This window comes from Mytilus galloprovincialis, chromosome 1 (assembly GCF_965363235.1).
Source record: "Mytilus galloprovincialis chromosome 1, xbMytGall1.hap1.1, whole genome shotgun sequence".
NCBI lineage: Eukaryota > Metazoa > Mollusca > Bivalvia > Mytilida > Mytilidae > Mytilus > Mytilus galloprovincialis.
In genome coordinates, this window is record NC_134838.1 from 47,927,735 (window position 1) to 47,954,126 (window position 26,392).

General features: G+C 32.1%; 1 protein-coding gene across 4 annotated transcripts in view; it reads left to right on the plus strand.

Annotated features, from left to right (window-relative positions):
• The first annotated feature begins 5,779 nt into the window (after positions 1 to 5,779).
• LOC143076485 (lysine-specific demethylase 5A-like) overlaps positions 5,780 to 26,392 on the plus strand; it is a 33,694-nt gene continuing 13,081 nt past the window's right edge. For 2 of the 4 annotated variants that reach the window (XM_076252281.1, XM_076252299.1), the window contains exons 1-20: positions 5,780 to 6,067; positions 7,346 to 7,423; positions 7,617 to 7,676; positions 7,954 to 8,016; positions 10,987 to 11,160; positions 11,829 to 12,038; positions 12,469 to 12,556; positions 13,183 to 13,256; positions 13,612 to 13,770; positions 14,494 to 14,613; positions 15,123 to 15,278; positions 15,941 to 16,033; positions 16,495 to 16,583; positions 20,886 to 21,048; positions 21,527 to 21,646; positions 22,384 to 22,578; positions 22,993 to 23,149; positions 23,543 to 23,734; positions 25,151 to 25,301; positions 25,647 to 25,764. In XM_076252281.1, the coding sequence (XP_076108396.1) occupies positions 5,915 to 6,067; positions 7,346 to 7,423; positions 7,617 to 7,676; positions 7,954 to 8,016; positions 10,987 to 11,160; positions 11,829 to 12,038; positions 12,469 to 12,556; positions 13,183 to 13,256; positions 13,612 to 13,770; positions 14,494 to 14,613; positions 15,123 to 15,278; positions 15,941 to 16,033; positions 16,495 to 16,583; positions 20,886 to 21,048; positions 21,527 to 21,646; positions 22,384 to 22,578; positions 22,993 to 23,149; positions 23,543 to 23,734; positions 25,151 to 25,301; positions 25,647 to 25,764 (2,613 nt within the window). In that variant the 5' untranslated portion in view covers positions 5,780 to 5,914. The remainder of the gene's footprint in view (positions 6,068 to 7,345; positions 7,424 to 7,616; positions 7,677 to 7,953; positions 8,017 to 10,986; positions 11,161 to 11,828; positions 12,039 to 12,468; positions 12,557 to 13,182; positions 13,257 to 13,611; positions 13,771 to 14,493; positions 14,614 to 15,122; positions 15,279 to 15,940; positions 16,034 to 16,494; positions 16,584 to 20,885; positions 21,049 to 21,526; positions 21,647 to 22,383; positions 22,579 to 22,992; positions 23,150 to 23,542; positions 23,735 to 25,150; positions 25,302 to 25,646; positions 25,765 to 26,392) is intronic. The other 2 variants (XM_076252292.1, XM_076252308.1) reach the window with 1 other exon arrangement.

The following is a 26,392-nucleotide window of genomic DNA, read 5'->3' on the forward strand; positions in this document are numbered from 1 at the left end:
TTCACTTGTATATTTTTGTCCATCTGATGAGTTAAGCCTTTATCAAAGACAATTGATTTTTATAGTTCGTTCTGATGTTGTACTGTTATAACACTGTCCTAGGTTAGGGGGAGGGTTAGGATCCCGCTAACATTTTTAACCCCGCCACATTATGTATGTATGTGCCTGCTGTCCCAAGTCAGGAGCCTGTAATTCAGTGGTTGTCGTTTGTTTATGGTTACATATTTGTTTTTCTATAAATAAGGCCGTTAGTTTTCTCGTTTGAATTGTTTTACATTGTCATTTCGGGGCTTTTTATAGCTGACTATGCGGTATGGGCTTTGTTCATTGGCGAAGGCCGTTCGGTGACCTATAAAGGCAACAGTAATTTACCGCTGTTCGAAATTCATAAATCGATTGAAAAAAACAACAAATCCGGGTTACAAACTAAAACTGAGGGAAACGCATGAAATAAGAGGAAAACTACGACACAACAGAAACACAACATTAAAATTTAACACACACAGAAACGAACTATAATATAACAATGGCCATTTTCCTGACTTGGTACAGGACATTTTAAGAAAAAAAAATGGTGGGTTGAACTTGGTTTTGTGGCATGCCAAACCTCACACTTTAATGGCAATGTTAAATATAACATTAAAATGACAACATTACATGACAGGATTACAATACAAATAAATGGGAGAAAATATAGGACAGAGAAACACACGAATAATAGCTAACAAAAGGTATCAGGTTTAAAATTTAATACGCCAGACGTGCGGTTAGTTGTAATTTCTGTGTCATTTTGGTCTCTTGTAAGTTGTAGAGAGTTGTCTCATTGTCAATCATAACATATCTTCTTTTTTATGCCCCACCTACGATAGTAGAGGGGCATTATGTTTTCTGGTCTGTGGCTCCGTTCGTTTGTTCGTTCGTTCGTTCGTTCGTTCGTTCGTTCGTTCGTTCGTCCGTCCGTCCGTCCGTTCGTTCGTCCTGCTTCAGGTTAAAGTTTTTGGTCAAGGTAGTTTTTGATGAAATTGAAGTCCAATCAACTTGAAACTTAGTACACATGTTCCCTATAGTATAATCTTTCTAATTTTAATGCCAAATTAGATATTTACCCAATTTCAAAGTCCATAAAACATGGAAAATGATAGTGCGAGTGGGGCATCCGTGTACTTTGGACACATTCTTGTTATACATAGTATAGCTGCATTTTTCTCGATAGACAATTTTATTGGTTAACAGTTTAATTCAAATGCACAAGTCTTCAAGTATTTGTTTAATTGATTATTCTGCAAGTTTGAAGAAGAAGAAAAGAATTCTTATACATGTTATAGGTATCGACTGCTTTACTTTGTGTTAACATTCATATAAGCTTTTCATATATAAATGTATCTCAGTAATATACTATGTCTCACAGTTTATGGGTGGACTAATTAAAGATTCGTCTAGATTCCATTTAATTGATAAATTCTACAGCATTGTATCGTTACCTTAATGGACGATATTTTTCCGTTATTAATCAACAATTCTTCCAATTCTTTCAATGTCATGTCTAATTTTACCCATAGATATATTGCCTATTGTATTTAGGGTTTACCCAAGGGACTTTATATACTTTTATATATACAGCTATAGCTTTCCTTTCGTAGATTTATGTGTTTTGGATATTAACCTGAAACTCTGTACCAAAAAAAACCTCCAAAACTAATGGTACGGATTTTTGTTTTTTATGGTTAGTATTCCTTTCTGAACGATGATGTTCTTTGAATAAGATATTTGAATATTGATTTAATGTATTACAATTCTTAATTTTGTTTAATTGATAAACTTAAATATAACTAAATATATATGTGTATTCATCTACAGTAATGAACACTTACGGTTCTATATCCTGACTACTGATTTTTTTTTAAAGTGATTCGTCAAAACCAGTCGATTATCTTATAGTGTAAAAGAAAGTGTAAATTTTATTGTCGTGCAAAAAACATTATCTTTGACGTCATTTGGCACTAATTTTAACTTATTCGTCATGAAGGTATACCCCCATAACGACCCTCGTTATTGGGAGTACTCTTAGATCTTTCTTTTTGTATATTGTCTTTTTATTAGTTGTTCTTTGTGCATGTTCTTTTGCTGTATCGCAAATATGTTAAACACCGCCACATTTCGTATGTGTCTGTCCCAAGTCAGGAGACATTCAGTGGTTGCCATTGCTTGATTGCTTTCTATCACATTTATTATTAATTTTTTTTTGTTATTAAATCATGTTTTGGTTTTCTCATTGGATTTTTATGCCCCACCTACGATAGTAGAGGGGCATTATGTTTTCTGGTCTGTGCGTCCGTTCGTCCGTCCGTCCGTTCGTTCGTTCGTTCGTTCGTCCGTCTGTCCCGCTTCAGGTTAAAGTTTTTGGTCAAGGTAGTTTTTGATGAAGTTGAAGTCCAATCGACTTCAAACTTAGTATACATGTTCCCTATGATATGATCTTTTAAATTTTAATGCCAAATTAGAGGGTTTACCCCAATTTCACGGTCCACTGAACATAGAAAATGATAGTGCGAGTGGGGCATCCGTGTACTGGGGACACATTCTTGTTTTTTTTATTTTGTCATGCCTTTGTTTATATCGTTCTTTACCGTTAGCTTTCAGTTTCTCCATTTTTAAGACCGTACGATGACCTAAAGTGGCTTATATCCGCGGTGATTTTGTCTCATGTAGAGTAAATTTGTCTCATTTGCAATCTTCGCTCAAACCGGTACCAGGTACCGTCGTAATTTTGCAGTTAGGTAAGAGGATTTGTTTCTGTTCCGTCAGTGTGACTTTGAGATGAAGAACAGCAATACACGCTGATCCTTTACTTTTTATTTTTTGTTGTGATACTTTTGTTGTGTCATTGATGGATACTCATTTCCTTTCCTTTCCTTTCTATTACATCATATCTTCTTATTTGTAGATCTAGATAGATTATTCCTAAATCAGAATAAAGTTACTTAATCTATAATCCGCGATAAAAATGTTCACTACATACATTTAAGGTCCGTAGACTTTGATGATTGCAACTATCATATTGAACTTGAAATCAAGGATATCAGTAATATTGGAAGGTCTGTTACACACTCAAAACATTGATAGCGATATTCAGTTGAGTGCTTATAAAGATTAATGCAAGAAAGAACATCTTCCAGTTGTTAGATCTTGATAGGAATACAAGTTCGTCGCTTTGCTGATGAATGTCTCGTAAAAAAACAACACAGGGGGACTTAACCTTCAACACCAAGAAGATCTTAAACATCTTGAAACATGGGCACTTTCTTGGAGCGTGTCATTGTTCAAGTAGAACGCATAAAAGAAGAAGCATTTGTTCACGGCTTACTGTAATGGAGAACGGTGACTATCCGATGGCCACTGAATAAGCTTGAGCTCACATCATGGATTAACAAGAATGTGGCCAAAACACACGGATGCCCCACTCACACTATAATTTTCCAAGTTCAGTTGACCATGCTATTTGGGTCAAAACTCTACTTTGGCATTAGAATTAGACAGATCATAGCATAGGGACGTGTACTAAGTTTCATGTTGAATGAACTTTAACTTCATCAAAAACTACCTTGACCAAAAACTTTAACCCGTAAAGCGGGACAGACGGACGGACGAACGGACGGACGAACGGACGGACGAACGAACAAACGCACGGACGGACGGACGGTTGAACTCACGAGCTCACCAAACCCAAAACAAAAACACGAACATAAGACAACAACTAAATCACGCGAGACTATATAGTGAACAATCCTATTAAAAATGTTCGAACTAATAATTCAAAATTCTCTTCAAACTATAATATTGACACAGATAGTTTTCCTATAAAATCAGGTTATGCAATTAATATTGTGCTGTCATTTCCGTTTTCATCAGCTATTAGTACTACAACCGAACACTAATACAACGTAAATTCATAGATAGAGTTACAGTAGCAAATATATTAAAAGTTTGTTAATATATAAATGTTCCGGACCATATGAGTATTTGGACCATACGCGTATGGTCATGACCATATGCGTATACTTATATGGTTCGCCAATACGCGTATGGTCGGATCATATGAGTATATACTCGTTTGGTTATTATCGGGCTGGACCATATAGGTATTTTTTTCAAATCTGCATTAAAACCGTTTCAAAAATACAATAAAATTTAATTTAATGGCTACACAAACATTGAATATTGATGCCATAGTTACTTTCCATCGCTACTTGTGTTATTGTATTTATGCGTAAGGTGAAATTACTGATTTCCACACCGGCAGTACTTAGCATCGGGCCGTTCTATAACTTTTCTGCATTAGGTCGTCTTGGTTGTGCGTGACGACCCTTCGCAGTTACAAGTTTTGCTCAGTTTAACCTTCTTAGCAGCTTCTTGCAGTGATAACGAGGTCTTGATAATCCATAACGGTTCTTTAAGAAATTTTGGAAAATATTTTCCAAAGTCGAAATGTTGCCATTCAAGCATAATAACAAATCGATAAGTAGGTATAAAGTGTTTACTATAGTTGTGACTAGTGAATAAAATCAAATTCGTGAAATTGCTTATTTTTATTTAGTTAATCTTTTTATCTTTATAATATAATAAAATGACCTTTGATATCGTCTTTTTAATGACGTTTCAACTAAAAGGGTCATAATTAATTATAAACTGTAAACTAATTTATTACCCCGACTATATGAGTATATACCCATATGAGTATATACCCATATGGTCATGACCATACGCGTATGGTCCAAATACTCATATGGTCCGGAACATATACACTGGAAACACTATACTAATCCGTTTCTAACTATATAACGAAAAATATATATTTATTCATAAAACATATATTTCTATAAATGTGGATTATCTGAGTTGCTTTTCCATATAAAGCAAAGATTTTTTGTGTTTTTTCATTTCTAAGCAGAAAAAAATGTTCTTTGCCGGATAGTGCCAACTTGGGTAGATGTGGCGATAATTACTGAGGAGTAAAACAGTGGGAATGCGGGATAAAGGGGAAGTGGGTGAGGTTCTGTTGAAAGAGGAAGGGGGAAAATCGGAAATAGTGTTGAAATTACACAAATGTGAAAATTGAGAAATAAGCATGCTGCATCAAGCCCCTCCCCCTCCCCCTCAAATTTGTGGAGTCCGTTCCCAACGAAACGCAAAAAAATCTCACAATTAACTGTAAAATTTTGTTTTACCTTTATCTTCAAATAAGCGACTGAATCTGCTATTATTATACCAAAAAATAATTCTTGAAAACACATTCAAAACGCCAAAATTTATCGGAAACTTTAAAATTTTGTCTTATGTGTTACTCGTTAAAAATGAAATGCACACTTTCTTTAAGGATAAGTGCTTGCAAGTTCGCAGAAAAATGGTTTAAAGTTTTTTAATCATGAACTGAAATATAAGCAAGATGCAGATACTGGTTTATTAATTGTAACCTGTGTCGATGTGAATAAACCATATTATTATTCTTTATTTTTATATGTAAATTTTATTTCTTCGAACCTGTCGGAAACAACTCTAACCAATCAAAAATTTGTTTGATTAAATTCATACGCACTGACAAGTGTGAAAAAATTGGAAATAAACATTTTGGAAAAAAATATCAATACATGTTTATTTTGTGCTAGTCCTTTTAACGTTAATATTTTATATGCTAAATTGTGGTTGTTGAAAAATATTCATTCATTTTGGTACATTAAAAGATACTTTAATTAGAACTACATTGTACTTCCCATATTTAGAATAAGTATGTTCTTCGGCACCTCTCCACACATACTGGATTTTGTGTTTTAGGGATTCTACTACTATATTTTGGTCGCGTTATATTAGACCCTCTGGGTCGTTTTTGAATTGAAAGTGTCTGCCGTTGGCTTGCAGCATGGTTGACAACTCTTGTCCAAGCTTCAGGCGTCCTCCAGAGGCACCGGTATTTACTCCAACTGAGGAGGAGTTTGCCGATCCGTTGGGATACATCGCCAAAATAAGACCGATTGCAGAAAAAATTGGATTATGCAAAATTAAACCACCACCGGTCTGTTATTACTTTATAATATCATTTACTTTTCACTATTGTTGAATAATTTCAAATTGCCATTGTGTGTATTTCCCCTGAAAGTGTTGAATGAATTCTGCATGGTAATACGTGATCATACGTGCAAGTTATTTTCCCAAACATGGCGACGCCTTTTGTTCAGATCTGTCATACATTAGCACCAGCTTTATAATAACTTAAAAATATAGTTATATGTTTGAAAAAATGAATAGTCTATATGAAAAAAATACAACTCATGAAGTATGTGTTTACAAAATGTTTTTTAAACATGTTAAAAGTTTCTGAAAATAAAGTTATGAAACAAAGAGAAAAGCTGGGCCTCTTGTTTCTGTTTCCTACTTGAGGCCTTTCGTCTTATATGATGCAAAGGATGTACTAGTGTCTCGTAATTTAATGACTCGGTGTTTTTTATTATGATTATTAAGATTTTAACTTTTCAAAGAGTATTTTTGTATAAAAAATTCAGAATTACTACATAATTAGCAAATTTGTCAGCGTTTTACAATATAATTCATTTTAGATTATTTCATATCTACGATTAGATGAAGCATAAATTAATAAAACCAGTTTGTATTTTCACAATTCAATTTTACTCCAGGGTTAATCGTTTAATTAATTATAGGTTATAATTTCATATAGATTTTAGCCAAAAAAATGTAGAAATTTACAAGTATAATGATTTTAAAGTGTTATTTATCAAGTTTATTGTCTTTTTTTCTTATACATTCATATAAAAACACTAGGGGAAATAAATTAAGAGAAAAAAAATCCTGGATGCAATTTAAAGATTGTTCATAACCTTTGACTGCTGACTTATTTACATCTGATCTACATGTCTTACTACAGATTTTATCTAAATATCATTTTCAAAGGCTGAAATTGAAAAAAAGATGGTTGCTGTCAGCTCTAAACACTCATCTTATACTTTCCATATATTTTTGTGAGACAAAAATAAAAAAGTTGCAGGTCAAGCAAGATCTTGCAGTTTTACTCAAAAAATAATTTTGTTGAGAAAAAAAGGTTGCGAATGATTATTTTTTATTGAATTTCATCTCATTATGAATAAAATGATGAAAAATGTTAGTTATAATATACTGTAAAATTCCTTATGAAGAAGGAACTACATAAAATATTTCAACCAATATGGCTGCCAAGCCAGAGACTAAAGGTAGCCATTATCAGCTTGTAAGAAAAATATTAAATATTTCTAATATATCAAATAGGTGTATTCTAATTTCCATTCTTTCGTTCATTTAGGACTGGCAACCACCTTTTGCTGTTGATGTCGAGAAATTCACATTCACTCCCAGAATACAAAGATTAAATGAACTTGATGTAAGTATATTGGGGCTCAAAATGGGTAACACTTTATAATCTTATACTTCTTGTTGCTTATTTTTGTTTATAAACTGTTTTAATGAAAAAAATAAATGAAAAATTTACAGTAACTTGATTTATTGTTAATTTATGTGAATTTTATATTCTTTTATTGATTCTATATAATCATGATTATATTTATCCTTTTCAGGCCACTTCTCGAATGAAGCTGAACTTTTTGGACCAGCTTGCAAAGTTCTGGGAGCTACAGGTAAGAATGATTCTCTTATTATTTAATTCTTTATAATTTTAAATGTTGATTTTGAAGGATTTGTTAATCAACAATTTGAAATAAGAAAGAAGGTTCCCCCCTCTTTTTTTTTTACAAGTAAACTTCCATCATGTTAGCACTGTGCCAGATCTATCTTTATTTCCTTTTTCATCAGACATTGCATTGTTTTAGAAATTGTGTTAAATAAGGGACTGACCTTAAAGTGTACATTGTAAATACATGCTATTATTGATCATAGAAGATTGTTTTTTTGCAGGGTTGTTCTTTAAAAATACCTCATGTGGATAGGAAACTTGTGGATTTATATACATTATATAAGGTAAGACCTACATTTTATCTATTTTCTTCTTGTTACTTCACTATAAACATTAATGTTTTCATTGATGTCCATGTTTTCATGAACGGAGAGATCACAAGATCAAAATAAGGCTTTTGACCCCAGTATGTTATGAAACATATGTTTTGAATTTTAATGGTCATAAGATTTAGGTTTTTGTATAATTGGAATTTTCTTTATTTTTTGCAAAAAGCAGTACTTGTACAAATGTCATATATTCTCTGTGGACCAATTTTATGCTCAACCCCAAAAAATGGCTGACACCAAGATAAATATAGTGTTGTGTAAACCCCCAAAAAACAAAACTTCAACATAGGGCCGGTATTGAAGCTGTAAATATACATAAACGCAATACCTGATCTGATTCCGTTGCTGGATAATACTATATATAAGGGTTTGTAGATCAAATAAAGAAAAAGAAATTTGCCAACCTTCATTGACCGGTTCTGGCCCTACTTTTTATCAGAAGGTTTCAGTTAACAAACATTGGGGTTTTTCTTATGGTCCAGGGGGCCTCTGTGGCCAAGTGGTGTAAGAAGTTGTACTATTGTAATCACTAGACAGCCAACACTGAGGTTGTGAGTACAAACCCTGCTCGTGCAGGTGCGCTCAACTCCAATCTAATTGATAAGGATTGTCAGTTTTCCTATCAAAGAGGTCATCAAAGGTCAGTGGTTTTCTCTGGGCAAATCTGGCTTCCTCCAACAATAAAAAGTGGTCGCCATGAGATACCCCAAAAGTGGGGTTAAAACACCCAACAATCAATCAATCTTTTGGCCCATGTGATACTTTACATAAGGGGGAAATTATTGCATACATGTATCTTTAATGCAAATTTAAACTCCATAATCTTAATATTTTGAATTCAAGCTGTAAAAATTTGTAGTGGTGGATCCAGGGGGAGGGTTACGGGGACTGGAACCCCCCTTTTTTTGACAGATCAATGCATTAGAATGGGGAAATATTTAGAGACCCCACCCCCTTTTTTCTCCTGGGTTGTGAATCCCCTTTTAAAAATGGCTGGATCTTCCCCTGTTTTGCATGTTAATTCATGTTATATACATAAACATGATAAACTTACTATAGATTTTGCATTGTCAAGTATCAATATATAGGTAAAAAAGCAATAGATATACTGGTTAATAAGTCATGACATTCAAGGCATGTTTCAATCAAAACAAAAAGTATGGGTATTTTTCGTTTATGTTACTAATAATCTCCAGTCCATCATCCATGGAACCTGGGTCCTTAAAAATGATACAATTACCCTTGATAAATATAAAATACTACATTTACACCAAAGTCATCAAGAATTAAAAAATGTATGCTATCCAAAGGTCAATGTGTATGGCTCTATGGGTCTCATGTTGTTGAAGATATTTATAATAAGGTGGGTGGGGTGTTGTATAATAAGTAGAATTTCAGAGGCAGATTAAGAGGGGGCAGGGAGTCCCCCCCTTTTTTTCTGGGAAAAATTTGGTTGATTTTATAGGGAATCAGTGAAGCATGCCCAGACGAGCCCCCACTTATGAAAATTTCTGGATCGGCCACTGGAATCTGTAATATTGTTTGCCATTCAGCATTTTCTGTCTAATATTTTTATTTGATTAACTACAATATGACTTCCCATGTACATTTGTACATGTCAGGTGGGTTCAAAATGGCTGACCACAATTTCCATTTCTATCAGCATGATCAGTTGAGAATTTTTTAATGTTTGGGTTTTATTATTGATGGTCAAAAGCGTTTTATTTCATACAAATAAAACAAAGTGAAAATCAAATGAAATATAAAAAAATAGATTAATTTAGGCAGCAATTTTAATCTGTATGGTTGTAAATCATAAATCTTTCCCTGCTTTAGTATTTATAAACATGACAAGCAAGAATTAAAAATAAAAAATTGCTCTGAATTTGTACAAGACAAGTTTACCATTTCTAGTGAGCCACTTGATGTCATTTCTTGTTTAATTGTGTTGTTGGGTTGTTGTCTACCTAATTTACTTATAATCCCGTTGTTTTATACATGTATTCATTATATGAATTTCAGTTGTATCAACTTACTTTTTGTTTGATATGATAATATCCACAAATTATTTTTGAAAAATATATCTGCAAAGGTGGCTCCCCCAATCACATCCATTGTTGACAGATTAGTGTGCCACATGATCAATACCTTATAGATTTCTCAAGTTACGATGGATTGTTTTCTGTGGATTAGTATTCTTTATAGGAAATATACACAATATCTTCCAATATTTTATGTGTGTGCTATAGTTTTGAGTTGTGACTTTTTAATAAATATGACTAAAAACCAGTTACATGTACACATCAATGAGACAGCAACTCAACAACATAAACCTTAAAACCAATCACAATTACATATCAACATGTATGATCTTTAATGATAGACTATATATTATATTGAACTATGTCAGACACATATAGAACTATGTCAGACACCAATGTCCTGTAAGTTGAGCAAACCACCTAAGGTATAAGCAAAGAAAACAAGTTTCCTAGGGCTATTTTGACAAAAAATCTGAAAGCTAAAATTATCATGAGATATACTGAAGCGTTCATGACTTACTGTAAGAATTAATTTCTCATAAAGATGTTTTGTAAAATCAGTAAAAGAATTTGACACAAATTTCCCTAATGAATTTATGCATGTCCCACCATTTATGAATAACTTTCCTATCATTCAATAAAATATTTTATTTATTTTACCATTATGCTTTAAATTGAAATACATGTACAAAAAAATGTACTACCACTCCTGAAGTCAATCCCAACATCCTTTGAAAAGATTATATGGGAAACATGACAATACCTTAACATGCTTCCCCAACAACGGCCCAAAACTCCTTTTATGTTGACTTACTATTGTATGTTTCCATATATTGATTAATATGCTGACAGATTTCTTTATTTTGATATTTTTCACTTTCAGCTTGTTGAAGAGGAAGGAGGAATGGATCAAATTAACCGAGAAAGAAGGTGGTCCAGAATAGCTACAAGAATGCACTACCCATCCAAACAAGTGGGAACAACCCTAAGAGCACATTATGAGAAAATTTTATATCCATTTTATGTGTTCAAGAAAGGAGATATCTTTGACTCAGAGGTTAGTACCAAACATTTTATGAGTAATATAACAACGATCTTCACACATAAGAGGTCCCTAAACACAGTATCTCAAAATGGAAATTTGTTATTTGAAGCCATATTTATTGTGTAAATCAGCTGAAAAAATATTTAGCTGAAAAAATATGTAGCACATGAAATATAGGATAGGCCAAAACAAATAATTAAAAACGTCTGGTGATGATTTATCATGTTTTGGCATATCCTATATTTTTTAAGTGCAAAATATTCTCTATGCAATTGAATATAAAGAATCAATATTTTAATATAAAAATGTCATATTGGAAGACCTGAAAGTATTGAAACATATTATGTTTCTTGTAAATTTACATTAAAGTTTGTATGGAATATTTTCATTAAAAAAAATGTTTGTGAGTACATGGCATATCATGTGTATTATACATAATTTCAAACATAATTGTGATACATGTGTACTAGAATTTTCAATCCTAAACTTTCACACTGGAGTAAAAAAAAGTTTATTACTCTAAAATATGTCATTGTATGTATGGTAGATAAGATATGTGGTTTCATGATTTAATTTTTTAGAAAATAGACAACTTTCACATTCATACATTTTCACTTTCAGTATATCTTAAATCTCCGGTTGTCACAATGTTAATTTACTTATTCTATTCTTGTTTTCAGAAGTATAAGAAAGAAGATGAAATTAAAGAAGAAGATGATGAAGAGGATGATGAGTATAAACCTAGTGGACAAGATTATAAGTCACATGGTATAGCTGCTAAAACAGCAGCCGGAGGATTTAGGAGGAAGAGCAAAAAGGAAAGAATGATAAAGGAAGAGGTTCAACCGGATTGTCAGTTTTCTCAATTCAGCACAGATAACCCAGATGAGGTAAATGCTTGTTGGTTATTTTTCCAGCGGGGTTTAAGGTAACACAAATGAACTTCAGAAAGCTCTTTTCTTACACACATGTCTATTTACAGACAAACCATTAGTCATTACATTTCACATCAAATTACAGTCTGTAACTTGAGTTTACTTCATGTAATTAAACTTGTACACAATGCTTATTCCCACAATGCTTATTACCGCAAAACACATATTGATTTTGAAATTGGGTGGCGCCACATTTACCGTTCTTGAGTTATGTCCCTTTTTAAATGTTACATACAAGCAAGGTCATCATCTGTGTCCCATGGACACATTCTTCATTTATTTGAGCTTTGTCGTAAAAAAAAAATCTTTTTCAAAGGTTAGTTACATATATAAAAGGTTAGAATTGATTGATAGAAAATGAGAAATTTCATATCTTATATTTTAGGAGCTTGATATTGATTACAACGTCAATTCTGAACTAAAGAAACTACAGTTTTATGGTGCAGGACCCAAGGCAGCTGTTCCTGGACAAGGTATTTATTAGCATGATTAGTACTTTCATTTTATCATGTTTATTGATCTTTCATTTAGGAACATTTTATTTAGGAACATTTGACAAGAATCATGAACTTTTCATTTAGAAAACCCAGCACATTACAGTGAAAATAAACATAAGCTGCTAGTTCTTTGATATAATGCCATTGTGTACCCCTAGTTTGTTTTTGGTCTGATTTATTTGGGGATTTCCTATGCAAATCATAAGACATTTTGTGAGCTTTGTTTGCATTACTTTAGTTTGAAATTATATTGGGATTTTAAACAACTTTGCTTCTAATGTATGAACCTGCTGAGAATTTTCCTAGAAATAAACAGTTCATTTATATTATGAAAAATGGAGGAAACTTCTGAAATTCTTTAGGTTTATGAATATTTATATTTAAACCAAGCCTGCATTTCCTAAAGGTCTACAATTTTCAACCAAAGCAATTTGCATGGTTTGATAAAAAATTAAAAGCTGGTCACAAAACATGCAATCTTTTCTAAAACATAGGGCAAGGTGTTTACATTGTCATTAATGATAACAGAAAAGACATTATTGAAAGTGGCAGGAAACTTCATAAACATATTAGATTATAAATACAAAATGTTTTGTTAACAGATGAAAAACCCAAACTACCAAAGAACAAAATGAAGATGAGAGACAAATTTGTAGATCCAACTGCTTATACTGGGGTAAGTTGTAAAGTATTTACTAATGTAAGCCAATAATAGAAGTTTGTCATAGTGGTCGTAATGGATTTTAATAAAACACATTTTTGTACAAGGGTTTTTAACATCAGAGCATTTCCATTTATACATTTCATTTTTTTGTCAAATGTACACATACAATTCATAGGTGACCATAAACTGTGAAAATAAAATAAAATAGTGTACAAATTGAAACATTGAAGATAAAATTATCTGTCATAAGCCATAAGGAAAACAGAGTTGATGAATTCCCTGTAACCTCTAAATCTTTGAAACATTGGAGCATAACTGCGTACTATACATAGCTGAATACGGTAATTAACATTTTATTCTCCAATAGATTGATTTCTACCTCTGCCACATGTGTAAACGTGGTGATGGAGATGAATACATGCTGTTATGTGATGGATGTGATGATGCCTTTCACACGTATTGTTTGATACCCCCACTGGCTGAGGTACCAAAGGGAGACTGGAGATGTCCTAAATGTGTTAAACAGGTGATTTAAGCTTCTTCAGTATTTCAAAAGAATGTCATTTAGTTTTCTGATATATCTAACATCAGATGTGACAATGAAACAAAATTATATACTGAAAATTCAGAAATTATTGCATGCATTTATTATTGCAATTTTGACATTTTTTAAAAAAAATGTGAGATTGCTTTCTTTGCCATATTGAGAAAAATCCTATTGAACGAATTTCAAATTGTGAGTTTAAATTTTTGCAATTATAACCCGTCTCATAATAATAACAACGCCGCAATAATAAAAACGTCGCAATAATTTCTTAATTTACAGTATGTTATATTCAATAGTTAAATTGACATTTTTGCAAAAAAATAAGTTGGTGTAAGTATTATGTTGAGTGCTACTCCATTGACCTTTAAATTTGTAAATGCAACTCCTATTTTCACATGATGCGTAGTTGTTTATATTATCCATTCATTTTAAAGAACAATTTTTTGCGGAAGATAAGGTCTTAATAACAATGCATAAGTCTGTTTCTTCAAAATACTTCTCTAAGGTTAATAGGATTCTTTCATTATTAATCAAATGTTTGCAGTGTAGTAATATTGTATAAAAGTTAAAAGCAGTCTTTGTATTTTTGAGAACTTATTTAAGGTGGATAATCTTATATTCAGATTATGTTAGTGACAGTTACATTTATTGATGATTTAGAAATAGAATTGATGTATGGTCTTGCTTTGTTTTTGTATTTAGGTCTGTTCCAAACCACTAGAGCCATATGGATTTGATCAGTCGAAGAGAGAATACACTTTGCAGTCGTTTGGGGAACACGCTGACCAGTTCAAGTCTAATTATTTCAACATGCCTGTTCATGTAAGTTAAATTATACTAAAATATATTTTAAGCAATAAGTTTCATTACTATTTAGTCTTTAATAATCTGTCGTTCATTCAAACCAAAAAAAAAGAGATGCCAGCATATCTGCATAACTTTTGTTATGTCTGGATTTGATTTTCATATAGACAGTTTCAACCTCTATAATTGGCTACAATGGGTTGATTTGAGTTTTATTATTTTAATGCAATTAAGACTGAAAAAACTACAAATTCTAAGCCTTGCCAATATAATGGATAATTTGTAGATAGATATAGGAAGATGTGCTAATGAGACAGCTCTCCATCCAAGTGACAATTTATAAAAGTAAACCATTATAGGTCAAGGTACGGTCTTCAACATGGAGCCTTGGCTCACACCAAAAAGCAAGATATAAAGGGCCCCAAAAATTACTAGTGTAAAACCATTCAAACAGGAAAACCAACGGTCTAATCTATATTGTACATGTATTATATAAGACATTCCTGTAATTTACCTTTGTCCATCAGATGGTACCATTAAGTCAAGTGGAAGGTGAATTTTGGAGACTTGTGTCGAGTATTGAGGAAGATGTCTGTGTACAGTATGGAGCTGATATACATGCAATGGAGATGGGCAGTGGTTTCCCAACAAAACAAACCAGTGATTTGTTTCCTGAAGATGAGGTTTGTTGTTAGAAGTCTTGATACTTCAAGTCTTATTCAATAATCTGATGATCGTCATGAACATTCATGAACTATTTGCCACTGGACATTGAGCAACCAACAATTAATCTAACAATATTCTGTGGTTTCCATATTAAGGCTTCTAGTCACATGGTGCTTTGGTAGATGAGGGATCTATGTTGTAGGTTAACATTTTACTTTCACTGATCATTGAAAGCAGACATTTCTATAGTTGACCTTTACTAGTTTTTTGCAGTTGCTTATCTATGCTGAAATTATCATAGAAACTATATAAAAGGCCTTAGATATCAAATCAATACTGCTTCATTGAAAGTTTTTGTTTTTAGTTAGTTGACTAAGTACCTTAAAACTTTATCTGAGAAATTTTGATTTCAACAGCAGTAAATCTCTCATCTGTTATTTCTCACATTTAAGCTATGAGCAATTGAAAATTTTATTAAAATTAAAGAAAAAGACTCATTCAACAATTTCCAAACAGGTGCACCTCTTATCATTGGCAATTTGTTGCAATTTTAAAGTAGATCGTCTATCAAACCATGTATAGAGAATTGTTAAGATTAAATAATCATTGATATAAAATAATTGAATTTTGCTTTTATTCCTTTCCACTAATAACTAATATGCATATGATATTTTTTCAGGAGTATATAAATTCTGGCTGGAATCTTAACAACCTACCAATACTTGAACAGTCAGTTTTGTGTCACATCAATGCAGATATATCTGGAATGAAGGTAAGAGAACAAAAATATGATACATGTATATTAATACCTTATTAGATTGAATGAGAAAGAGAGAGAAAAAATATGCTTGAATTTACAAGTAATCTTATTAAAGTCAGTCAAAGGGCAATAAGGAAATTATTCAAATCTCCAGCTGATTTATGAATATTTCTGAACTTTGATTCATATCAGATCTTTGTTAAGTGATCCAGGAATTATGCCGGACTTTCAGAAAAGTCTGTATGCATTGTTTCACACATTGGAAATATAGGACATTTAGTTAAAATTACAACATCTATATTATCTATAAAATATTCTCTCATGCCTTAATATTACTAGATAGGACAGGCAAGTAATTAAACTCCTACTACATAACTAAGTATTTATTTTGACTTAATCAAGTCATAATGAATGAATGATTTATCTACCAATCATTGTATTTATAATTATTAAATTAAATTGATTTTCTTTAGGTACCATGGTGCTATGTTGGGATGTGTTTCTCTGCTTTCTGTTGGCATAATGAGGATCACTGGAGCTATTCAATCAACTATTTGCATTGGTGAGTTGTTATTTATTTTAGAAGTAGATTTAAATACTGAAGAAATATAGATTCCTACACTGCAACAAGTGTATTACGATATTTCTTCACTCGAGACAGTTAAATTTTATTATTTAACACTTTCACTACTGATTTTATTTTTTCCGCGGGTTTCTGTGGCCGAGGCAAATTTGCACGCTCAGATTCCCCAGCCTGAATTAATTTCGTGACCGGTGCTACAAGAAAAGTTGCAAATTGAAAAACGTGCTGTAACTCGAGAACGCAGTCTCAGATCGCCTAAACAACTGATACAGAAGTTAAAAAGGTTGCTCTGTAAAAGATTTTCCTAGTGAATTAAAATTAAAATAAAAAATAATGTCTTTACAATGCTTGAAAGATCGATTTTTGTTACCTTTTTAGCTCAATGTTGTCAAAATGTCGACATTCGGATGTACTTTTTTACGTTAAAAATGTGTTTAAACGGATATAATTCAGCAAATCATTATAACCGAGTCTTCTTATTTATCTTATCACTCGTTTTCTGTCATTTAAACATCGTTTATAGCAAAACCGAAGCTTTTTATCTCTCCTAAATATACGTCTCTGGTTCAATTTCCATGCTGCCTATTTTAGAAGAATAAAAAAAGCAGAATATAGTTGGTCATGATTATCTTTTATAAGTAGATAAACAAAATGGATTAATTATTTACCAGGGTCATGCAACCATTATATATAAATATACAAGTATTTTTGTAGTTGGTCTTTTTTTCAAAGGTTTGGTGTTTTTTCAACTTCCTCTATTACCATGATTACCAATATGCAACAGCTTTGTTCTAGATTTTCTGATTATGTAATTTGAAAAACTTTTAATCACTGAGTATATAAAATATTTTAAATTACTATTTTAATTATGATAGATACTTTAGTTATCATATATATGCATGTACATTGTAATCATGTGAAGAATAATCACTTACACAATGAATTTCTACTCTCTTACATATGTACACATATCTGTCATATGTTTCATCCTTTCTTGATAATTCAGTGCAGTTTCATTTTTCCCATATCAAGTCACAAAACTTTAGATTTTGATAAAAAATTAAGCAATATTTTCCCATTTATATAATCAGTATTACAATTAACTAAGAGAATTTGATAACTAAATTATGAACTTTCAACAATAAAATTTTAACAAACAACAAGAACAAATTAAATACAGCAAACTTGACTTTTCTCTTTATTGTTCCAGTTTGAAGGCATGTGTGTGAACTTATGTCTAGTAATGGCCTTACCCTGCTTACCCCAGCACAAAATATCTATTTATCAATCCTTTTTACCAGCAAACAAGAAAACTGAAGAAATTTTAGGTTGGATGAATGGTAAATAATATGTAGGCATTACAAATTTAACTATCCCAATTAAAATGAAATATACTTTTTTGAGCCATTGCAAAGTTTTTTGATAATATCAATAATACTAGATGTATTGGTCAGCCACCCCTGTTTGAAGGGTAGTCAACAATGACAAAGGGGTAGTTTAACCTCTTATCTTGCTAACTGGTCAAAATTTATTACACATTTAACTTGACCAATATATATATTATATTAACAAGATTGAGACATTTGTTTTGTTCTTCAGAGTTTCAACTAATGAAACAACAGGTTTAATATTACAGAAAGGATCAACATTTTGTTCACGCAATCAAGTTTCATTTACTATGATGGTCAGAGAAATGAAGGTACCATAAAATATGGGTATACCTGTCCCTAATCATTGTACAAGAAAATATTGAGGTGACCATTATTGGATCTGTTAACCAATACAACTTAGTAAATGGTATGCAAGACCAAAAAAATGCTTTCATTTCTGATTTGTAGCTCCAAGGCATTTTGTTGTCATTTGGCCTTTGCCTTTGTAGTGAATATGAAAATAGGGAGATGAGGTATGATTGCCAATAAGACCACTATCCACCAAAGTTCAAATACAGTGGATGTAAGCAATTATAGGCAACCATATGGCCTTCATCAATGAGAAAATCCTATGATGTAAAGTCAGCTATAAAAGGCCCACCAGACATGAAAAATATTAAACAATTCGAATGAGAAAACTAACTGCCTATATATATAGCTACATGTTCTTGATTACAAAACAATTAATCTAAAATGAAAATGACAGACATGAACCAACAACAACCAGTGAACTACATGCTCCTGACTTGGGACAGGCAAATAATGAGTGTGGCAGGGTTAAAGTTAAACGTGTTTGTGAGCGCTCAACCTTTCCCCCTTATCTGGGATAGTGACATAACAGCACCTTTAAAAATCAGTGGAAAGCTTAAAGTTATCAGTTTTGTTAATTTAGAATGCATTCAAGAAAAGGATTGTCCATATAAAGTTGCCCTAAATCTGACACCTCCTTTTCAGTACCCATGACATGACTTAGCCCAGTATTCCCACAAGGGGCAATTATATGTGTAGACTTTTTCAACACTACTAATCTCATTGTTTGTGCCACAAATCACCACCATCTCCTCACCAATTAATATTAACCTCCTGCTCCCCTTTGGCTTCCTCATTATTTGACTCATTATAGCCCTCACTGTCATCTTTCCCCTGCCCATTCTGACCAATTCTTAACCTTTCCTCATTAAGTAAGTAAGACCTCTTTTCCGGCATTAATAACATCAGTTTCGTCTGACGACATTTTCACACTGAAATACTAGCAGACGAAGTTGCACTTCCTAAACTGCTTTCAATTTCGTGCATTGTTCTCCCGTACATTCACAGCCCTATCCGCTTATTTCACCCGATACTCAATCAAAGTGTATGTGTCACCCGAGTACCAGCTTTTCAAAGCCATATCTCTGGTCTCTCGAAATCGAGAATTGTTTTTGTAGCAAAGCCATGAACGTGAAAAAAACTTACTTGTCTAGTTCCGATTTGTGGGGGGAATAAAAAGATCGCTATCATATTTATTTAAGATATATTGAACCATTTATTTTTATTGTATAGTTAAAACTACCTAAGAATAATAAAGGGCTTCATCAAAACACAGAAAACAGCTGTACTTCCACTCCTCGTTATCGAGAGGAGCCATTTTGAAACCCCACATGACCTCAAAACGTGTTTCCGGTTCTAATTTTAGAAAATAAAATTTCCCGATTTGATTTATTTACCTTTCACGATGTTTTTAATGCTGTTGAAGAACTGAAATAATACCCTCAGATATCGCAGATTTTAATTGAAACATTGATTTCAACTGTTAAGAACGGCAAATAGCGTAAAATTGCGGCTTTTATTGGGTCAATATTTATGTATCCTGTAGGATACACTCGCCCTGCGCATCGTGTATCCTCAAGGATACATCCGCCCTGCGCATTGTGTATCCTCAAGGATACACTCGCCGCGAAAGGGTTAAAGCGCGAGGCTTGCCGAGCTCTTTCAATAACTAAAATTTAACTGTCAAGAGTGGAGAAATATCTTAATACACGAGTTATAGTGTCGGAATCTGTTTCTCTAATGATTTTTATACTTCTTTTTCAAAGATTTTCAGAAACTTGTGTTCTTTATATGCGACGTCATCAGGCATGGTCGCCTTTTTTCATGACGTCACAATAGAAAAATTCAGAAGAAAACAAAACATTTAGACGTCATAATCAAATTTCGACTAATCATTTGCCGAGAACAGATTTTTCACTAGTGAGGAGAAATATTTTTCTCTCACCGGTCAGGAAATGTGAAAATAGAACAAAAATTAGAGAAACATTAATTTTTGTGGAGTTCAAATTTTCATGGTTTTGTTTCTATACAAGATTTTATGGTGATTTAAATTTGTGGTTTCAAATTAATGGAATAGATATTATATAAGGTTAAATTTTCGAGGGTTTTTTAATTTCTTGGATATATTCTTTCCACAAAATAAATAATAGCATAATTACAAAAATGATTTGTTTGAAATGAACTTAAAAAGATAGCTATACATCAAACAACAGAGAGACACTGTACCATATAAAAATCTCTATAATGTTCCAAAAAGATTTCCTTTAATAGCAAAACAAATCATTTAAAATATTTTTATATATACTTAAACAATAAGATGAACGACAGTGTGAGGGCTGTATAGTTGGTCATGGTCATCAAAAACTTCCTTTATCATCAATAATAAGGAGCAAATCAGAAGAAAACCATTGCCAAATATGTCTTGCTTTAGACTGTCTATACAGTGAAGATTACCATAACCACTACCATGTTTACATAGTCATGGCCTTGATTCATCAGCAGAGATCAATTTTATTTGATTTTTTAAACCTTTCTTTTTTAGGGGAGAACCTAAAACTTGGTATGGGGTACCAGGTGGTTGTGCTGATCAGTTTGAAGCAGCCATGAAGTCACGAGCCCCTGACCTGTTTGAACAGTCTCCAGACTTGTTACATCAGTTGACCACTACAATGAACCCAAATGTACTGATGGATCTGGGAGTGCCAGTAAGTAGTGTAAACAATATAGGGGATCAAAAATAGGCAAGCAAAGAATTAAAAATATTTGTTATGTTTCTGTATAATCTTCAGCAGACTGTTTGTGATCAAATCAAAAGCTTTTAAAAATCATGATAGGAACATTTAACAATTAAAAGTTTTGAACTCTTTCTATCTTTATACTCAGTTATTATGGTAAGTTTCATTCATGAACATTGTTTTGTGAAAATCTTAACAGTTTTAAACTTTGTTGTTTTCAAACAAATGTTTTTCTTTTGGAAGTCAACTTTATATGAAATTTGAATTGTCAATAGTTGATTTACAGCTATGATATGTTTGAAAGAGGGTAGGTAGCTGGAATTTTAATCACACTGAAATGTTGATACCAATGATGCAAGATTTATTTGTTTTGTTTTTACTTATGTAATGGAACATTTATATGCATAAGTTAAATTTTGTGAAATGAAATTGACTCTTCATAAAACAGATTGTGAGAGCTGACCAGCATGCTGGAGAATTCATGGTGACATTTCCTAGATCATACCATGCAGGATTTAACCAAGGATATAACTTTGCTGAAGCTGTTAACTTCTGTACTGCTGATTGGGTAAGATCATAATATATATTTAAAAATTGAGATGTAGAAAAGTATATCAATGCAACAGCAACCAAATGAAACAAAAAAAATGGTCATCTACATGTAGAGGTCAAAGAAGAGTCTTCAACTTTAAACAATTTTTTGTAACAATGCGTCAAACTCAGAATGACCTCAAGTCTAGAAACCTTGTGAAAAATTTAATGACCAGGTAAACAAAAATAAGAAGGTGTGGTATAATTGCAAATGTGACAACTATCCACCAGAGTTCAATTGAAGTGGATGTAAACAAGGCTATCATCCATCTACTCTCAACACCATATTTCCTTACAGACAAAAACAAACAATTGTACAGGGCAGATATGAAATGATTTAATTGTTTGATTTATAATTTTTGAAATCAATAATTTGCAATATTATACATAATAATTATAGATAATATATTTCAATATGTTGTATAAATTGGAAGCAAGGGTGTATAACCTAACAGTGTTATAGTTTACCAGATTCAGCTTTTAACATTTAAAACATTTAATTGAATGATTAAAAATTGACATCTCTGAAACTCACACATTGTTCATTTTGCTACAGTTTTAAACTGATTTATGTTATCCTTTAACTCTGATAACTGTCTTAAGAGAACATAAATAAACCTAAGAAAAATTACTAAAGCAATATATTGCTCTGAAATAAATTACTTATTTCTTAAATAGCTCTGAAAACTATGATTATTTTTATATACTTTAAAGCTCCCAATGGGAAGATTATGTGTGGAGCATTACAGAATACTTCATCGTCAGTGTGTATTCTCACATGAAGAATTGGTGTGTAAGATGGCAGCAGACCCTGATGGACTAGACCTTGTGGTGGCTGCAAAAACCTACCAAGATTTACTTGTTATTGCTGAGAAGGAGAAAGTTTTAAGAAAGAAACTATTGGACAGAGTAAGTATACAAATAGAATTAAGAATGGAAAGGGGGAACATGTCGAAGAGACAACCACCCAATGAAAGATTAGAAAACAGCAAAGGGCCACCAATGGGCCTTCAACGCAATAAGTAAATTCCGCACCAGGAGGCAGGCATAAGCTGGCCCCTGAGTTTGTTAGATTTATTTATTACAGTTCGTATATAATTGTACATTTTCTTTAAGTTGTTTTCTTGCCAATGTTAGAAACTGCTTTTAGTTTGTATTCCAGAAATAAGTTTTATTTTGCTTATTTATGAGGGTGAATCCTTTATATTTCTCTAATATTTAGGGGTCTCATTTAATACATGTCTTGTATATAAATTAACCTGATAAGAGAATCCCTTAATTTTTTGTGTTGGTATATTTTAAATGTCTTGTTATTTTTTATAGGGAACAATTGAAGCTGAAAGAGAAGCCTTTGAGTTGTTACCAGATGATGAGAGGCAGTGTGATTACTGTAAAACCACTTGTTTTCTTTCTGCTGTTACATGCTCTTGTGCAGCAAGTAAGCATTATAGTTTCCCAAATGCTTCTCCGGGCAAACAAAGTAAGATTTGTCTCAAACAGAGTAGGGTTGTACACACAACTATTTTTTTACTTCAAATGGTACGAAAAAGTTAAGCAGGGTCAGCAAATGTAGCATAGTAAGGTTATTACTTCCTTTTAAGATATTGAATCTACCTTGAAAACTTGAAAAAGCCTTTGTAAAAAAAAATCCTAGCAAAAAATTAATTTCTAAAACTAACTTATGTTTAAAAATGAAATATTTTCTTTTACAATTTTTAAACTCTCTTCCATGCTCATAATATATATGATGCAATAATTTTGGTATGTCGAGGCTTATCTCAAGTTTTTTTTTTCTTATTCTAAACATTTAAAATGAATTTTAAATTATTTAAGCAATCAAAATGATCTCTTCATATTTTTATTTGACTTTCAGATAAAATTGTATGTGTCAACCATGCAGAAAACCTGTGTCATTGTGACCCTAAAAACCATGTTCTACGGTTCCGATATACCCTTGATGAATTGCCAAGCATGCTTCACAAACTGAAAGTGAGGGCAGAATCCTTTGATAATTGGACCAATAAAGTTAGTGAGGCTATGGATGCTTCAGGAGACCGTAGACTAGGTAAGTTTTTGATAGTTTAAACGTTAGGTTAACAAATTTCAATCAGGATATATATACTTGTTGGTTTAGTCATCTAAATTTTTGAATTTTTTGAAATACTAAGGCTTTTCTACCTCAGGCATAGATTACCTTAGCTGTATTTGGCAAAACTTTTATTAGGAATTTTGGTCCTCAATACTTTTCAACTTCGTTCTTTATTTAACTTTTTTTGATTCGAGCGTCACTGATGAGTCTTTTGTAGACGAAACGCGCGTCTGGCGTATATACTAAATTTAGTCCTGGTATCTATGATGAGTTTACTTAGTTTGATCAAATTACTGTTAACATGACAGCCATTTTGTAACTGAAAAAAAGGTAAATAAAATAAATCCAGTAAAGTTAAGAAAGTTGCGGAAGATGAGACAAGTGTTGCTTTCCCGTCTGGGTCAACTATATTAAAGTTTTCTCCCAAAGTCAGTTTGATAGATACTACTTAAGTGATCAATGCTATTTCTTTAAAAAAATATTGATATTAGTTCTTATCAGTTGGACAACTATTTCAAGTCTTTTCCTCCTAGGTCATTGTCCAGCGACTTTAAATAGATCAGTAATTTTCAATGTTAATTTTTCTGTTTAACTTAGTTTGATAAAATTACTTGTGATAGATCATCAATATTTTCTATGAAGTTGCATTACTATCAGTTCATATCAGTTTGACGAGTATTTTCGAGGATCTGTCAGTCATATTGTCTTTTTCAATTTAATGCCTACAGGTGATACATATCTCTGTGTTAATAGTTTATGTTACATGTAGTTATGAAAAAACTAAATGTGAAAATATAATCTATGAAGAGTGACTATTGTTTAGTGGCTGCTTGTATTTTTATAATAATAGCTAAATCAATACAACTAAATCAAGCCATGACAGAATGTCTCTTATCTGCATGGTTCAAATTGCTTGTAACATCTGATTTAAATTATTTTTTCTTTCAGTGTTATTTATTGGTAAAAAAAAACTAATTTAAAACCAAGTATTCAAAATGTTCAATTAAATTTACTTTTCTCGAATTTCTTGAACTAACAATCTTTAAAAAATGTTGCAACCACAAATAAAACATAAATTAAGAACTATTTGATATTCATTATTTGGAGTTTTAAGTATTGTGAAGCTGGATAAACAGTTGAACAATCAGCACTGATTAAACTTGTTTTCATAATAATGTATATGGGCACCAAAACAAAAAGAAAAGATTGAAGATCTGACAGGAACAAACTTGTAAACATTGTAGAATGAATAATTTCAGACATGATTATATACAGTGTAGCTTTATGGATAAAAAGTCTTAGCATTCAATGGAAACAAAAAATAACCTAACAGTCATCAAATTCAGTATTTTAACTGGAACTATTATTAACTTGCGATGACTTTGTTTTCAGAATTGAATGAGATCAAAGAGCTGATAACTGAGGCTGATGAGAAGAGATATCCAGACTCAGAACTCCTACAGAATCTGATTAATACCGTCAGTGAGGCTGATAAATGTGCCAGTGTAGCTAACCAATTAGTCACCAAAAAAGTTAGAACTAGGTCAGTATAATTAAATCTGCTTTTACTACCATGTTATGGTATTTCTCAACTTAATTTATCGATTAATCTATATTCTTTTCTGTAAAATGATTAAGTTTTTCATTGTCAGAACAATTCAAAACAGAGGTTCTACTGTTTTATTACAAAATGTTCAAAAACATCAAAGTCGAAGTAACTGAGGTAGAGTTTTAGAATATTCTATTGCATATTAAAAATTATATTTGTGTTATACTTGTTAATCAGAATGGTAAATGACATTAATGTTAGTTAGAATTGAAAGAATTTTGTCCATACTGCTCTCAAATATTATTCGTGATTGTATAATGTTGATTTTTATAATTTTAGAAATCGTCAGTCAAATGAAGGAAAATACATAGCCAAGCTTAGTCTGGAAGAATTGAATTGTTTCTATGAGCAAATTGCTAACTTGCCATGCATTATCAAAGAGGCTAGACTGGTCAAGGTAGGTTTGAGATATGAACAAGTCAGTTGATTGAGGTTACTGCATCTTATTGGACAGGAAATAAGAACTTTTATAATAAACTGTTTGCTTAAACTTAGTTTAAAAGTTAGAAACATCAGTAGTTCACTTTTGTTTTTTTTGGTCATCGAATTAGATCAAGGAACTTTAATCCTTGCTCCTTTTTTAAAGTGTAATAAAATGTGTTAATGTAAAGGTTAGAATGCAGACATAGATCTTATTTTTATACGACCGCCCAAATTTTTGCGGTCGTATATTGGTATCACGTCGTCGTCGTCCGAAGACGGATGGTTTCTGGATAATAACTTTAGTATAAGTAATCAGAAATCAGAACAATTTTAACACAATGTTTATAACCACAAAGGAAACTTGGGATAGATTTAGGGGGTTATGGTCCCTCAGGTTTAGGAATTAGGGGCTCAAAGGGCCCAAAACATGCATTTATCTAGTTTCAGGACAATAAGTTGTGTATAAGTTTTCAACTGTTCTGAAATTGTACCACAATGTTTAATACATGTTTAGTAGAAGGTTGGGATATATTTTAAGGGTTATGGGGCAAACAGTCTGGGAATATAGGGCCAAAAACAAGCATTATTGTAGTTTCAAGTTA